Source organism: Paramormyrops kingsleyae, chromosome 15 (assembly GCF_048594095.1).
Source record: "Paramormyrops kingsleyae isolate MSU_618 chromosome 15, PKINGS_0.4, whole genome shotgun sequence".
NCBI classification, from domain to species: Eukaryota; Metazoa; Chordata; class Actinopteri; order Osteoglossiformes; family Mormyridae; genus Paramormyrops; species Paramormyrops kingsleyae.
In genome coordinates, this window is record NC_132811.1 from 11,601,524 (window position 1) to 11,616,313 (window position 14,790).

A 14,790-nucleotide genomic window follows, 5' to 3' on the forward strand; every position below is an offset into this window, starting at 1 on the left:
GTGAGTGAGCTGTATTATCCGGGACAGGGTCATGCTACCCTAGAGCCAATCCTAGATGGCATGGGGCCAGAGTCAGGGCATCCGGGATGGGATGGCAGCCTGTTTCAGAGCTGCAGAACATTAATGACACAGGTCACCTGGCAGCCCCGCAGCCCCGGGTCAGTTTTTCATCATTAGCCCAGCCTGGTAGCCTCCTGTTCTACCCCTGTTCTAACACACCGGGAGTAATTACCCTTGTAAATAACTCCTACCTTCTGTCACCCTGTCATGTCGTACAACTCAGTAAGCGACGGTGCTCTCTCACAGTCAGTTTCCCCCCAGAAAAATAAGCCTTTGTTTTGTCTGTGTAACTTGGTCAGCAAACCAAACCAAATGTAATGCCAGGGCCCATAACATTAATACTGAAATTCTGAGTGCTTTAGTCGTTTGACTGCGTAAAAAAAAAGTTTTCAATTTTTCAGCTGATTTACTTTGCTGGTTGTTTCATTTCATTTTAATTTCGTTCCACGTTAGCCTGACTTGGCCTAAGTATATTTTAGCAAGTCAGCTTATGTCCTACTGGCCCTTATCATTCATCAAGAGACAAGGATTAAAGAGCGACTCGCTCTGGACCAACGGAGTCCATTTCTAAGAAGAATTGGAATCCTTGGTGTACGACGGTGCTTCTGCTCGGTTTAATTTTAAAAATGATCTCATTTAATTTAGATCTAATGGTCTAATGATCCCATTTTAGGTCCCATACACATACAATGAGCTAAAATGATTTCTTAATGTGCACATTGACACTTACACCTACAGAAAAAACATTGGGGGGTAGGGGGGTCAAACCTGTTCTCACTCCACTGTTTCCTTGGTTACAGATATTGGCGGTTTCTTCGAGGCGGGAACCCTAATCAAGTATAGTTTGGACTCTGACACCGCTGCCGTGTCCCAGGACCCGACGGGTCTATCTCAGAATGTGGCTACAGAGACCAACTGGACAGGGGAGGATCTCGCCTTCAGCTTCAGCACTTCCAGTGCCCCCAGCATACTCGTCTACATCAGCTCCAGGTCGCAGGACTACTTGGCCGTGGTGCTGCGTCACAACGGTGAGATGGAGCTGATTTTCTCAGCACTTCCTGTCCCATCAATGAAGCCTCTTTATGCTTAAAAGGCAAAATGGCAATTGTGGCCCTCCTCTCCACCAAATCTCCACGAAATCCTCACCGGGGAGACAAATAGAGAGTTTTGTAGACATCTAGTCATGTAGAAGAGAGGGTATAAGCATGGTAGTTTGGTTAGGTCAGGTTGGGGAGCAGGCATTGGTGCAGCACGTTGCCGCACCCACCACACGACGAAACACCTCGGCATCCCGGCTGGCGACCCCCCAAGCAGACACACGCTTCAGTCCCACCCTCCGGAAATGGCCGTCCATCTGCCGCAGCCTGGTGTTACACGAGTGTCCCCTCGGCCTGGTCCTGCCGCTCGGGTTCTCAGTAATGAGGATCCTGTGAGCCGGATCACCCTCAGGGAATCGAACCACATGACCATAGTGCCATAAATGATGCTCCCTCACAATGCAGGTATTGTGCCTCATTCGGGACTCCCTGAGCACCTGCTCGTTCGACACACAATGATTTGGTTAACATATCAATAATTCAAAATCTATACTGTTCCGTTCGGTAGATGCTCCATGATACTGCCTTATGGAAGGTGTGCTGTGACAGGAAATAGGTTGGTAAACATTTCTATAGCCCCCTGTTGTATATGAAAAACTATTATGGGCTGTCACGAGTGGATACTATATAGAAATGTAATAATTTCTTTATTATGTTATCCCTAAAAAAGTTATAGCCAGACAATGGTTTCAGAACTGTCATGACAATATAAATCATTCACCGAGAATCACTCGGTGCCTTTTATAATTCTGCGTTAATTTGCTTTGCAAAGGTTGCAATTGTTATTTTTCCATGTTAATTAGTTTTTTTTTTCAGGTTTGCTCACAGATAAAAGACCCGTCCATTATCATTCAGAAATGATGTTACCTTTCTCTGCTTTCCTCAAATTGATATTTTCTTTTTTTACTCCTGAGGATAATAGCTTTTCATTTACATTGGATTTCCCCCGTGACATGGAACTGCATGTATTGTAAGGTACCTTGGTAGTTATTATTGTGAAATAAAAGATGGAAGGATGTATTGCGGATGGCGCAGTGAATCAGGGGGTTGCATTTGCAGTCTCGCACCACTGATTATCAGCCCCCTTTCTGTATGGACTTCCTGCCTCCTCCCTTCTAAATGCATTTTAGGGGAATTGTCATGTCTAAATTTCCCACAAGGCAGTGGTTCTCAACTCAGTCCTGTTCCTGGTGCCCCTCTTGCCAGAATCTTTTCATTCCAGCCCACACTGCTTTCAACCTGCCACATTCATTATTATCCTATTATGGAGCATGTGAGCCTGATTAAGGTCGGGCTGGAATGAATGCATTCTGGCCATGGGGGAGCCAGGAATTGAGAACCACCATAAGGTGAATATGTGCCCTGTACTGGACTGGGATCCAGGGTGAGAGCACTTGGACAGGTGGCAATGGAGAAACAGAGTACCAGATATATTTTGAGAAGTAAATACTCCAGAAACAAATATGGATGATAGGGAAGGAAACCCACTGATGTCATGATTAACCAGAGTTAGATGTTGCAATTATTTGTCACATGCAAATTGACAAAAAAAAATCAGTCTGCAAAGCAAACGCGCCTTAGGTAACATTTACTAATAAATTAATGCTTTTACAAGATTCCCCATCACTATACTAAACTCCTGAGGATTTTAAAAGAATTTGCTATCTGAATGTATCTCAATCACAGTGGAGGTTTTGTGCTCAAGTTACCTGGGTGTCCACTGACATTCTGCCCCCCCAATCCCTACCTGACAGGGACTCTTGAGATCCGTTACAACTTGGGCAGCCTGAGGGAGCCGTTCACCATCGATGTGGATCAGCGCAACCTAGCCAACGGGCAGCCGCACACCGTCAACATCTCGAGGGTGGGGAGAAGCATCCAGCTGCAGGTATGCGGTTGGGCGCCCTCTACTGGCGGGAGGCCGCACTGTGGGACTGTCGGTTCATGTCTATCTTCCAACATCAATGTCTCAGTGCTGGAGGAGAGCTTGTCCATCATTTTGTTTTTTCACTTTGTTGGGTATGTAGATGTTTGCATTTCTTCTGTATTAGACTGCTGGCATTCTAAGCTCGGGTTCTATGGAGAAAAAATGTAAAGAATTCACTGATGCTGACTACAAAGCATTCATGTAAGTGGCTCTGACTCAGGCCGTCTACCAAATTCCATAAAGATAAATGTAAATGTTCTGTATGTCTTCCTCCTTGCCTAGGGAGCCCTCCCTGTCTCTTGCTTTTCCTTCTGCCTCTTGGGTCTTTGGTCCTTCATTCAGATGGCTTCCACATACACATACTGCTTGCTCCACTTTTCAAAGCTAAGGCCTTGTGTGTTATATATGAGGCGCTGTGTAATTCATTGGGTTAGGAATCTGTGTCTGGTTCATAGGTTCATATTTTGTTTCTGACAGAGTATTCATGTCAGAGTACGGTCCTTAACCCAAACTGCTTGTGGCGCTGATGCTGGCTCACCCTGCTGTCTGATTCCAAGCTTTTCCTATCTGTACCTCACTTTGGACAAAAGTGTCTGATAAATAGATCTATATAACAGCCCGTTTGAGGCTGAGCTTTTATGCCGAGGTTCCTGCCCACCCGTCTGAACATCCCTTCTCCTGCAGGCCCTTTTGATCCCGCTTTGATCCCCCCCCACGAAAGCATCCATAGTCTGGCCATGCGCCTCAGGGGCACTCTGGCAGCACAATGATTTAAAACCGTGACGGCAATTTTCTGAGGGCCCTCTGTAGGTAACATAACTCCCCCCACCCCCCACTTGCTGTGTGCATTCTGAATCCATGCCCCCACACCTGAATTAGCCACTCAGCTGCCCCCGACCCCCCCGCAAAACTCATTTCATGGTCCTGAAATACACAGCATTACAGAGAAATGGAGACAGACTGAATGAAGGTAAAAGGACACTCTTTTTGGAAAAGGCTTTTATTTGTTCTGGTAATGCCTCTAGACCTTACTTGCTTTGTTTATTACTTGTTAATTATTATTGCGAATGCCGCTCCTGGCTGACAGTGCTGTAGGTGATGCTCTTTCTCTTGATGCTTCTGTCCAGCACTCATCTCACCATTTCCTCACCTCTTTCCTGTGTCGGACTGATCAGTTACCACGAGGGTGTCATGCACGGTGTGTACCCAAAACGGAGGCTAGGGGTGCAGTTAAGGGCTTTTATTTGTGAGGTGGCCAATTTCTCTCCCTGGATGAAGGTAAGCAAGCTGAAAGCCCTTTAATCGCCTGACATTATTCTCCAGAAATGGCCTGTATTGTTCCTCAGAGATGGAGCAGTGGAATCAAATTCACTCCCTCGCTCAGGAGAGTGCTTGCTGGTTGGGGGGCAGATGGGGTGAATCAGGTTGAAGGGTGATGATGCGTGTAGGGTGGAGGTTGGGTACAGCTCCTGGAAATGCACCCAAGTCGATTCAAAGGGGAGCCATTAAACTGACTGGACTGGTTAGTCATAGATGGTAGTGGGTAGCCGGGTTGGCCTGGAGGAAGATTCTTACACAGCCGTGCTGAGAAATGTAGTAGGAATTTGCTGCTTGAAACTTTGGTGAAATGAGTAATGTATTGAATATTTCAGCCCATTAATGTCGCCAGGATATGAAAGAGTCGTCGTGTTGTCCTATTTTATTCTGGTATGGTGAAACATGTCAAGTAAACTCCAGCTTCGCCACATGAAAATCCCATCCGTGATTGATCAGATTAAGATTCTGAGTTAAAAAAAAATGTTGTTTACTCTAGATTTTCATCATTTTGCCATGGATTTTTAGCACCTGATTTATGATTCCTGTAAAACAGGGCTTTGCAGATGACTGTATGAAATCTCTTTTTCTCAGTTTTTTATGTTCTCCTAAAATATATAAAAAAAAAAAATTACATTGTAGGAATGCGATACAGCCACAAGGTGGCACCAAAGTACCATGTATGTGGACAAATTAACTTTTCAGGGTTGTGCCATTTTTGTGCATTGTGAGGCGCTATAGACCCGTGAGTGATGGATAGCCCTTGCTTCTTTCTGTCAGTTTCATTCCAATCCACTCATCTATTTCTGTATGGTGCACGTTTGCAAACAGATTATTTTTATTTTTACTTGTAATGCTATTATTACTTATTTCTTACATTGAATGTCCATTTTGTCCATTTTATATAATATGCACTCAGTGTCCACTTTATTAGGTACCCCTAATAAAGTATCTGTTACTACCCACTAACTACTTCAAGGGTTGTTGCCTTGTTTATTGAGAGGAGCTTTTGTGTACACCACTATTATAATAAACTCTGCTTGCGGCCTTTCCTCTATGCTTTAACAAGTCTATTCTCTCTCACACCATTCTATGAAAATCCCAGGAGGGCAGCTATTTCTAAGATGCTGTATCCACCACGTCAGGCCCCAATAAACACACCACACTCAAAATCGCTTAGATCACACATATAATGCTCAGCTAAACAATAACGGAATCTCTATCTTTGTTCCATTTGTATTCATATGCAGCCAAACAGTAGCTGTTTGGAGGACCAGGCTGTTTGTGTTAAAAAGCAAAGGTACTGATTAAACTACTTTAGGTTCATTACCACGGAGTGTATATGATGTTGTGTTTCACCTACAAGGTCAGGTGACGGTCTCCTGGAGTGATGCTCCACTCTGATGACACTGTGGTATCACCATCTTCTTGTGCCGTATCCAGATCTGGATCTAGGTCCAGATAAACCCTTCAGCTGTGACCAGTTCCGTTCTGAGCAGATGGGAAGCCGACTAAGGCAGTTATACAGTCTGCCCCTGCATGTGTGGAGGTCAGAGATGATGTGGAACTCTTTTGCACAGGTGGACCACTACCCTCCAGTCAGCTACAGCCTCCCCGACACGTCAGACACGCAGTTTAACCTCGCCAAGACTCTCTTCCTCGGCAAAGTTTTCGGTGAGTGCGCCTTATTTATTTATTTAAGATGTTGACAACAGCTGTCACGGTGGATAATTGCATTAGCTAGCAGATACTGATTAAAACAAATCATTGTGTGCTGTGTAAAAAGATGAATATTTAGTAGGGGCAATTTCTGCTTCCTTGATGGGAAAATTGTGTTGTTTGTTTGTTGGCTGGTTATTGTTGCAAAGAATCTGCAGTGCGGAGCTGAAACATGCCTTGTTGCTAACATCTGTTTAGCTGTTATGAACACAAATGAGCAGGAGGGGGTGTAGTGATTAAAGAACTGGATTTCTTTGTCCAAAATTATTTAACAATCTACTGCCGGCCTACACATCTGTAACCAATTGTATGCATTATAAAAATGAGTTTGCTGTGTATTTGAGAGAAAGGAGAGCCTGAGATCAATGATGTAGTATGACGTGTTGCTCAGATAACTTGCACAATATATGCAGAGAGTCCTGGTTAAAAAAACTCACCTCAATCCACCCTCTAATCAACATTTTCTGTGACTCTGTGTTCACGAAGAGTCAAGTCTTCACACTCACAACATGGAGTGTAATTAGTGCTATGTTGTGATTGCATCAACAATAGGATGGCAGTGCACAGTCCGGTAAGGAATTGTCACTGATCCTTGTAAGGATTGAATGTCCTTGTATTTAGTTCTGCATTGATCGAGTGTCAGAGGTGCACCAGCAGGTCACCTCCCGTGCTTTATTGCATTACTTTGAGATGATTGTGTCCAGAAGATTCCTGCATGGCTAGCAGTTCAGAAACGATTTTCTCCGGTTTACTGTTATAACACCGATCTCTGAATAGTGGAACAACTGGACTAATCTGAGCTGAGCACGCTTGGACAGATCTGAGAGGTCGTACCAAAGTGTGCTTCTGTTTTCAGTCAACACTCATCATCTGCCGTGCATGAGAGATGGTATCTTCATTTTCGCAATGAAAGAGGTTTCTCCTAGCATAAGTGTTGCTTGTTAGCAATAAGAGAGGTAAAATTAATGCAGAGCGCAACATAAATGATTAAAGGACACAACCTACATCTGTCACATGGACTGCGGGATTCCCAGCAGGGGTGCCGTCAATGGGAAGGAAATCCCCAGTGATTCAGGGGCCCAGTGGGTGCTGGGACATGCCAACTGTCTAGGGCAGTGTTTCCGAATCCGGTTCATGGGGACTCACAGACGGTCCACGTTTTTTGTTCCCTCCCAGCTTGCTCCCAGACAGACCACATGTTTTGCTACGGAGGTAGGAGAGAGCGAAAACATGGACTGTCTGTGGGTCCCCAAGGACCGGATTGGGAATCACTGGTCTTGGGTGGGGGGCTTTTTTCCCACCTTATACCTGTTTCTCAATAATGTGCACATAATCAACATCTCAATACTCTCTAACGTAAGACACAGACCAAAGGTCTCTAAACGTTAGCGTGTGCTGGAGGAAGACGCATTTCTCACGGAATAAGCAGCAGCGCAAGTGAAATGATTATCTGGTGAAGTTATTTTATGACATTGAGATGTTTTTTTCACATTTTGGCATTTTTGTCACTACTATGCAAGGACAGCCTTTTATTACAATTTAGGTGTTCTGGAAGAAAATTGTTTCAAAAGTGATAGCCTTATCGCATCACCCCTCAAGAAAGTCATAAAGCAGTAAAGGTGACTGTTCACCAAGAGGGTGAAAGTCTATTGGCTTGATAACTTGCCTCATCGTGTGTGGGAGGGAGCTCAGGGGATCTGTGGTGCTGAGCTAGATCTGAGCGGCTGCACAGACCACCTGCCAAACTGTCAGTGGCACTGAGATTTATTAGAGATGCAGTGTCAGAATCATGACCTCCACCACACGCCCAGAGACCAATAATCAAGCCACGGAATCATTACTCTAGGACGGCCGTGGTTTCCCTGTGACCATCCCAACTCATAACGGGAGGTGACGGTTGTTTACAAATGTTTTTTTTTCAGAGATTACAGAGAGAAAATAGGTCCTATTTTAGCTCCTCCCGAGTTCATTAGTTTTGACGTTGAAGAACCGACTCCCAGTCTGGGTCTTGCAGCTACATTTCCAGCTGCATCCTGGGAATCTTGGGACGGCCCGCAGAACCTAAAGTGGTAACATGCAAATGGGTGCACCCTAATCTTTATTCATTCAATTTTATGGTGTAAGCACTGAGAATGGCATTTATGAGGCTGTTCTGTGGTGATTCAGTTGATGGATTCTGTGTAGTCATGCCCACTCCAGCCACGACATCACTTCCTGTCTACCAAAGAGCAGCTCTCCTTTGCCTCCGCACTGCGTGGAGGAGCCCTTGGCATCTCTCAGGTTTCCTCCCACATTCCTTCACGATCTCTCACCAGCAGAGAGTCTTTGTTTTATGTCCTGTTTTTTTTTCCGGTCACCTGATGCTCAGTGAGTCATAACTGTCAGAGTTGAGAAGGCATCCCTTGTTCAGGATATCAGTGTCTGCAGTACCGTATTAATGATTAAAGTCTGGGAATAGGGTGGCATGAATAAAACAGGCCCACTGTGCTCCAGAGGACGCCACTCAAAGAGTGAAGTTATTGGCCACACCCTGGAGTTGTCATCGAGGCTATGGCAGCCCATTTGGGAGACCTGTAAACAATTCCTGTGGTTCATTGGTGTGTACAGTCACGTCCTCATTGTGATTGTTAATGTTTTTTTTATGCATGTTACTCGCCTCTCTCCACTTCCTGTGTCTGAAACTAAATCAGTTACTACGTAGTGTTTCAGCAGTATTGATTTGTAGACCTGCTACACGTGTCAGTTAGGCAGCCTTCTTCTGAGGGAGCGCCGACTTAGCGAGCCGATTTCAGGGGGCGCCGGCAATGAAACAGTCCCGGGGTTCCACACGGGTTTCGGCTAGTACTGCCTGGTGCAGTCCCCTGCGAAATCCGCTAAACCTCATTTCTGAATGATGGACAAGTGGCCTGGGACGATTTCCTCATCAGCCTTTGCTGTCCCTTCACCATAATCCTGGCTGTCACCAGAAAGACCTTTGAAGTCAGAAATGGTCTGTCTCACATGCAGGTTTTTTTTCTCTCTGATCACTGGTGTTTTACAGGGTAACCACTGATAAGGAGGAAACCTTTTATTCACTAATAATTGCCGGCAATTTTCTGAGATTATTTGCATTCCCTTGCACAAGATGTCACATCAGTATCACATCAGTGTCACATCATAAATGCTGCTCATTACCAGTTTCTGAATAAGTCAACCAGTGTAGATTTGCTTTCCCTGCCTGTCATTTTCCAGGATATTATTTAAAGCCGCCATGCAGTTAAGTAATGTAATCTTTTTCCTTATTAATGACAGGGTAATAAAATACGAACACGATTGTATACTTTTGTTTGTAAATCATCAGTTTCTATCTATAATCGAGGCTCGGAAAAAAATGTGCAGGCCATCGATTAAAATGAAATCAATTTCAATTTGATCTACTGTGAATCTGTATCACATTAAGCCTGTGGTTTTTGTATGAAATATAAATGATGTTAAATTTATCCGAAAAGAAAGGATGTCAATAGCAAATTTATGAGTGAGAAAACACTATTTGTTCTCTTATGAGAAATTAAATAGCAACCTCTTTTGGGTAGCATATACATGTCTTTGGTGACTTAAATAGAAGTATAAATATATAGATATATAAATATATAAATATATAGAAGAAAATATTACATGTCCTTTACCTGCTGTGTACATAGGTGGTGTGGATATTGGGGCATGCCGTAAAACTCTTAACATTGTGGGTGACCCCTACACTTATTTGACCCCCAGACTCCCAAAGAATCGGATGGAGCAGGTTCACCCAATCTGGCAACTTACGGGCCAATCAGAAAATACTGACAGTCTGTCTGCTACTCGCTACTGAACAAAAATAAAAATAGGAATGTAGACCCCTGTCTCAGAGAAAGCTTCTAAGCTCCAGTTTATGACATATGTCAAGGCTCTGCTAAATTTGTTTAGCTATTGTGCAACTTCTCAAACGTTCTGGCAGCTTTAAAACAAGCATCTTCTCATTAAATGCTGTTTTTGTGTTGAACAAAGCTTGGATCTTTAAGCCAGAGGTAACGCGTAACTGAGAGTATTAAATATGCAGCCCAGTGATGTTCCAGAATGATCAGCGAAGCCTTTAACCGCCTTAGCTGGGTATCTTTTGACCGGCGATCGTTTCTGTATACATGGGAGAACCTTCAATCTGCTTCTCCCCGTTAAGCGGCGGCAGCACCTATGAGCACCTTTGCGTTACCATGGTGAAGGAACACACTGCTGTAGGCTGTGGCAGTGGCCTCTCGCGTTGTGGGAATAAAGGAGCGGCAATGAAGCACGTTTGATAAGCGAGAACCCGGAACAGTGCCTAACAGGCGCTGAGCGCGGGGGGGCTGACTTTTGCTTGCTGTTTATGAAATTTGTGAGTAATCCGGCATGAATTCATGCATAGAGATGAGGGTGAAGTCTGACAGAATATACAGAGGTTGCCAGCCTGCCTATAAGATGATATCAAAAACTGCTGTCAATAGTGACCCGTTTTAAGAAGAAAATATTTGAAAAATGAGAGAGAGAGAGAGAGAGAGAAAGTGAAGGGAAAACAGAAGAGTCATTAGCATGGATAGAAATGTCCTTAACTTAATTAATGCATACTCTTGTCTAGAAAATGTCCCACGGAATAGTGGCTTCATTCAGGTTGACTCATCATCGCTCGATCTGGGCACAAACATTGGGTTTGTGTCTCACATCTTTGTGGGTTTATTCAATTATATCTCTTACAGCATAGTAGTTGCACTGTATCCGTAACAGATATCCGCTGGCAATGTTTCTGACATGTCCGAGATTAGTTTTCCTTATTGCCTCACAGAGGAAAAAATAACATGTGATGTCACTGGAATTCTGACAGTGGGTGGAAGCTCGTGACAACGCAGGAGCCAGGCATGTTTGAGAAGAAGAGGGATAAAACCAGTGTGAGTGCTTTGGACCAGCGTGAAATGGAGAAGCGCTTTCGGTGACTTGCTGACAGGAGCACGCCCTACAGATTGTGCATCCCCTCCGTAACCGGCGTCACCTGCTCTGCCTTCCCCACGCTAATAGATGGAGCCCTTGCATCGAGTTTCTTTGCTGTTGCCACCTGGCTGTTATACACGGATGGATTTGCTTACGACCCACCAATGTTTTTGTCTGCTGAATTTCTCTTGAAAAAGACACACATTCGTAGGTCGTATCTCCATGTGGTTGATTGTACCGGTGCCTCTAATTTAGATTGTCTGTAATTTTCTATTTCAGTGATTCAGTGAGCCTGACTTCCCAGTGTTTGCGTTTCAAAAGCCAGATTAGAATACAGTAAATTAAGCCTCTTCGTAACCGTGAATGTTGGTGTTTCTTCTTACGGTTACTTTTGACGTGGTTGACCGATGATTTCGAATGAGAGACATGAATAAATTAGAATACGATAGGGACCGGCTTACCGATTGAGCTAAGTAGGCGAGCCATGAGAAGACTGGAGCGGTTGGATGGAACTCGCTCCTGGCGTTCTTAGCTTGGTGCATCCATGCCAAGGAGCCCTTTGGTCCTAAATATGATTACCCCGGGGCATGATGTCAGCCTGCCTCTGTAGCAGAGATGAAAGCGGGAGTGGGAAGCAGGCTCACATTCGCCTGAGAACTAAGAGTCTCTGTCAGCTTGGAAACAGCTGTGTTGTTACTCCACAGACCTCTGTGGGGGGGTGCCAAGGTGAAACTGTCATCCCAGGAGTACACAGTGAGCCCAAGTCAAAAGGAAGGGGCCGTCCTGTCACTCACCCAATACCAGCTGCACAAATCGTCATTAATACTGCAGGTCACGTTGTCATTGGACACTCGTACTCGCACAACACCCACCAGATGCAGTCACATAAGGGTAAAAATACCAAGGTCAACTCGTTTCCATAAATGAGAGCGTAAGGGCCATCCGAAATCATTTTTTAATAACGTCGGGGTTTCATTCAAGGGAATATTAAAGCATTTTAAGAATAACATCCTGGGGTCTGTCACCACAGCACCGGTTACCAGAGGCAGCTTGGCTTGATGAGCAAATGGAATGGTAATGGGGGAGGGCAGCGGGGGCTCTGACAGTTCGATTGTGAGTAAAAGGCATGAATTGCGTAAACTGCAGAAAAGCGCTCTTGCTAATTAAATTGACCTGTGGCACATCGGTCCTGCTGATCTGCATTCGGCGCTCACCGGTGACCCTGTTACTCTCACCTGAGTGGGGTTGGACAGCCAGCCTGAATTTGTAAATTTCCTCTAATGCTAGGAAACCCGGGACACCTGTCATGTAGTGCGGAATGGAAATAAATCTCTCAGTGTTCAGCAACCTCACAGCTTTGAAGTCTTTCTAACATTATTGCTCTGAAGCTGTTTGCTGAACTTACATTTTGATCATTTCCCATGAGTCAATTTACATACTCATGTCATTCGGTTCCAAGACGTCCGGCTTGTTCCTCTACCTCATACCCTAGGCTTCCAGGGATAAGCTGGAGTTTTCCGGTGCCCCCTACTGGATGGGTAGTTATGGAAAAAGGATGGGTGGACAGATATGGTTATGCTCTTATAGGGAAACAATGTAATTGCATGATGTTATTGGGAAACTACGTATTATCACATGAAAGCAATTCCAAAAATTAAATGCAATTCAATCATTATTTACATGTTGTGTACTATTAGTTAGGCACATTATATTAATTGGCACTATTGTGTAATTATATCAGTACTCAGTATCTGTTATCAAGTGAAATCATGGCATTCAGTGAACAAAGGCAGTGACCTTGCTCACACACGCAGAGCCAGCAGACATGAACAAAGCCTGAAATCCAGAGACACTGGGTCTTCCTTAAATTGGTTTCCACCTTCAACTAACTAAAGCTGAGAAGATTAAATAGAAACACAAAAAGACCAATGGTCGATGGACAAAACAGCACAGCTGTGTGGATATCACCTGTTATTTCGTGGCAGAGGGGTGCAGATAACCACATAACCTATAGATGTCCACCATCTGGAAGACATGAAGATGCACACCTTTAACAGCACGAGCGCTTAGACATGCAAAGCCTGGGCGTATCCCCCATATCCATCTGAATCCGAGTGCCGCAGAGAGGAAAAAAAATCTGTTTCAAAGTCGACCGAGAAATAGCTTTGAATTGTACAGCAGAATATAGAACACCTTTGAACCTGGCTGTAAGAAAATCTGCCAGGCACCGTTCCAAGGAAAGACATGATCTCCTGGGACACATCAGCAATGCGCAGCAGCGCTCTTGGACCGAACTGATGCGTTTCACCCAGCTGAGTCTGCCTGTCATTCTCTATCACTCTGTGCATCTTTCGCAAAGCAGTGTTGCTAACGCAGCTCGGTTAAGAACAGGAAATGCCTGTGCAGCTCTCCGTAGTCTGCAGGGTGCACCGCGTATCTGTTTAACTGTCATATGAAAATAAATACGAATGCGTCAAAGCAACCCGATGGAAAGGGAAGGGGGAGGGTCCCTTTGTAATGAAAGACAGAGGGTCTGAGAGTGGTTATCTCCCAACCGCATGTCTGTCTGCTCACCAGCAGGCGTTAAATCACTCTGCTGAGCCAGGAGGATCTTCCGCAGCCGCTCATATCTGCACGTGCCACAAAGTGAGCGAGAGGCTGTCGTGAGGCCTTTGTGATCGTCCGCGATAACAGAAATAAAGTGGCTCTGCGAGCATTTAAGCTGCCGTCTCCTCACCTGCGCGGCGTGCTTTTCACGCTGCTGAGTGAGCTGCATTTGTCGCGTGTTAAAAATACTAGATTCGTTCACGTCGGCACCCTAATTAAAGGCTGAATAGCTGAAAATTTCAATTTAAAATTTGTGCTAGTCTACCGCAAACATAATACCATGACTGATGATGATGAGTATACTTCTGATATCTCAGGAATACCTTGTGCTGCAGATTAATTGACATTGTCACTAATGGTGCACATTTCAATGTTAACAGTAAAGTGCTGTGGCATTGTGCTACAAGGGGCAATACTTAGCGTGCTATTTACAGCAACACTTAGACTGTATGCAGAACCTCTCCACTGTTAAGGGTCTTCACCTTCGCTGTTGCTAACACTACAGTAATACTCCCACGCACAGACGGCCAGCAAGGCTCATATGTGTTTTAAGGTAGAAGCCGCTTCCCATGTGTTCAGCTGCCATGCAATTCATCTTCACCTGTCATCTGAAAGATCCGGGCACCGAGCCCAATGAAAGCCTTCCGTTCCCACCTCTATATTGGGGCCGGCAGACACCCCCGGTCTTAGATCACAGGTAGAATTTAGCTGACCGTTCCTCCACCGTCTGCATTCATCGCCTGGATTTTCCTCTGAGGCGTCATAGGAATCCCGGCGGAATTAAAGTCATTTAAATCTTACCCTGAGATCACTGTGTTCAGCAGCAACTATGAAAAGTGAGTTGTGATGCTTTTTCACTCTAGGTCAGGCACAGAGGAAGAGTACTTAATGTAAGTAAATACTCTGTGTCAACAAATAAAATAAGCAGAAAAACATCTACAGAATACATGAATAAACTGTGTTTTAAAATAACATCACTGATAAACTGAACATGTAAGAATGTTAGGATACCTTTCCCCATGACAGGCACACCTTTAAATGTGATTGGATGGACAAATGAGCCACCATTGATCTTTGTGGAGTGATGTCATC

At 44.6% G+C, this 14,790-nt stretch overlaps 1 protein-coding gene across 2 annotated transcripts in view; it reads left to right on the forward strand.

The window, feature by feature from the left end:
- Window positions 1-14,790, forward strand: part of LOC111854993 (contactin-associated protein-like 2) — a 314,095-nt gene that overhangs the window by 287,814 nt on the left and 11,491 nt on the right. For both annotated transcript variants that reach the window (XM_072700030.1, XM_072700031.1), the window contains 3 exons: window positions 861-1,088; window positions 2,912-3,045; window positions 5,979-6,072. In XM_072700030.1, coding sequence (XP_072556131.1) covers window positions 861-1,088; window positions 2,912-3,045; window positions 5,979-6,072 — 456 coding nt within the window. The remainder of the gene's footprint in view (window positions 1-860; window positions 1,089-2,911; window positions 3,046-5,978; window positions 6,073-14,790) is intronic.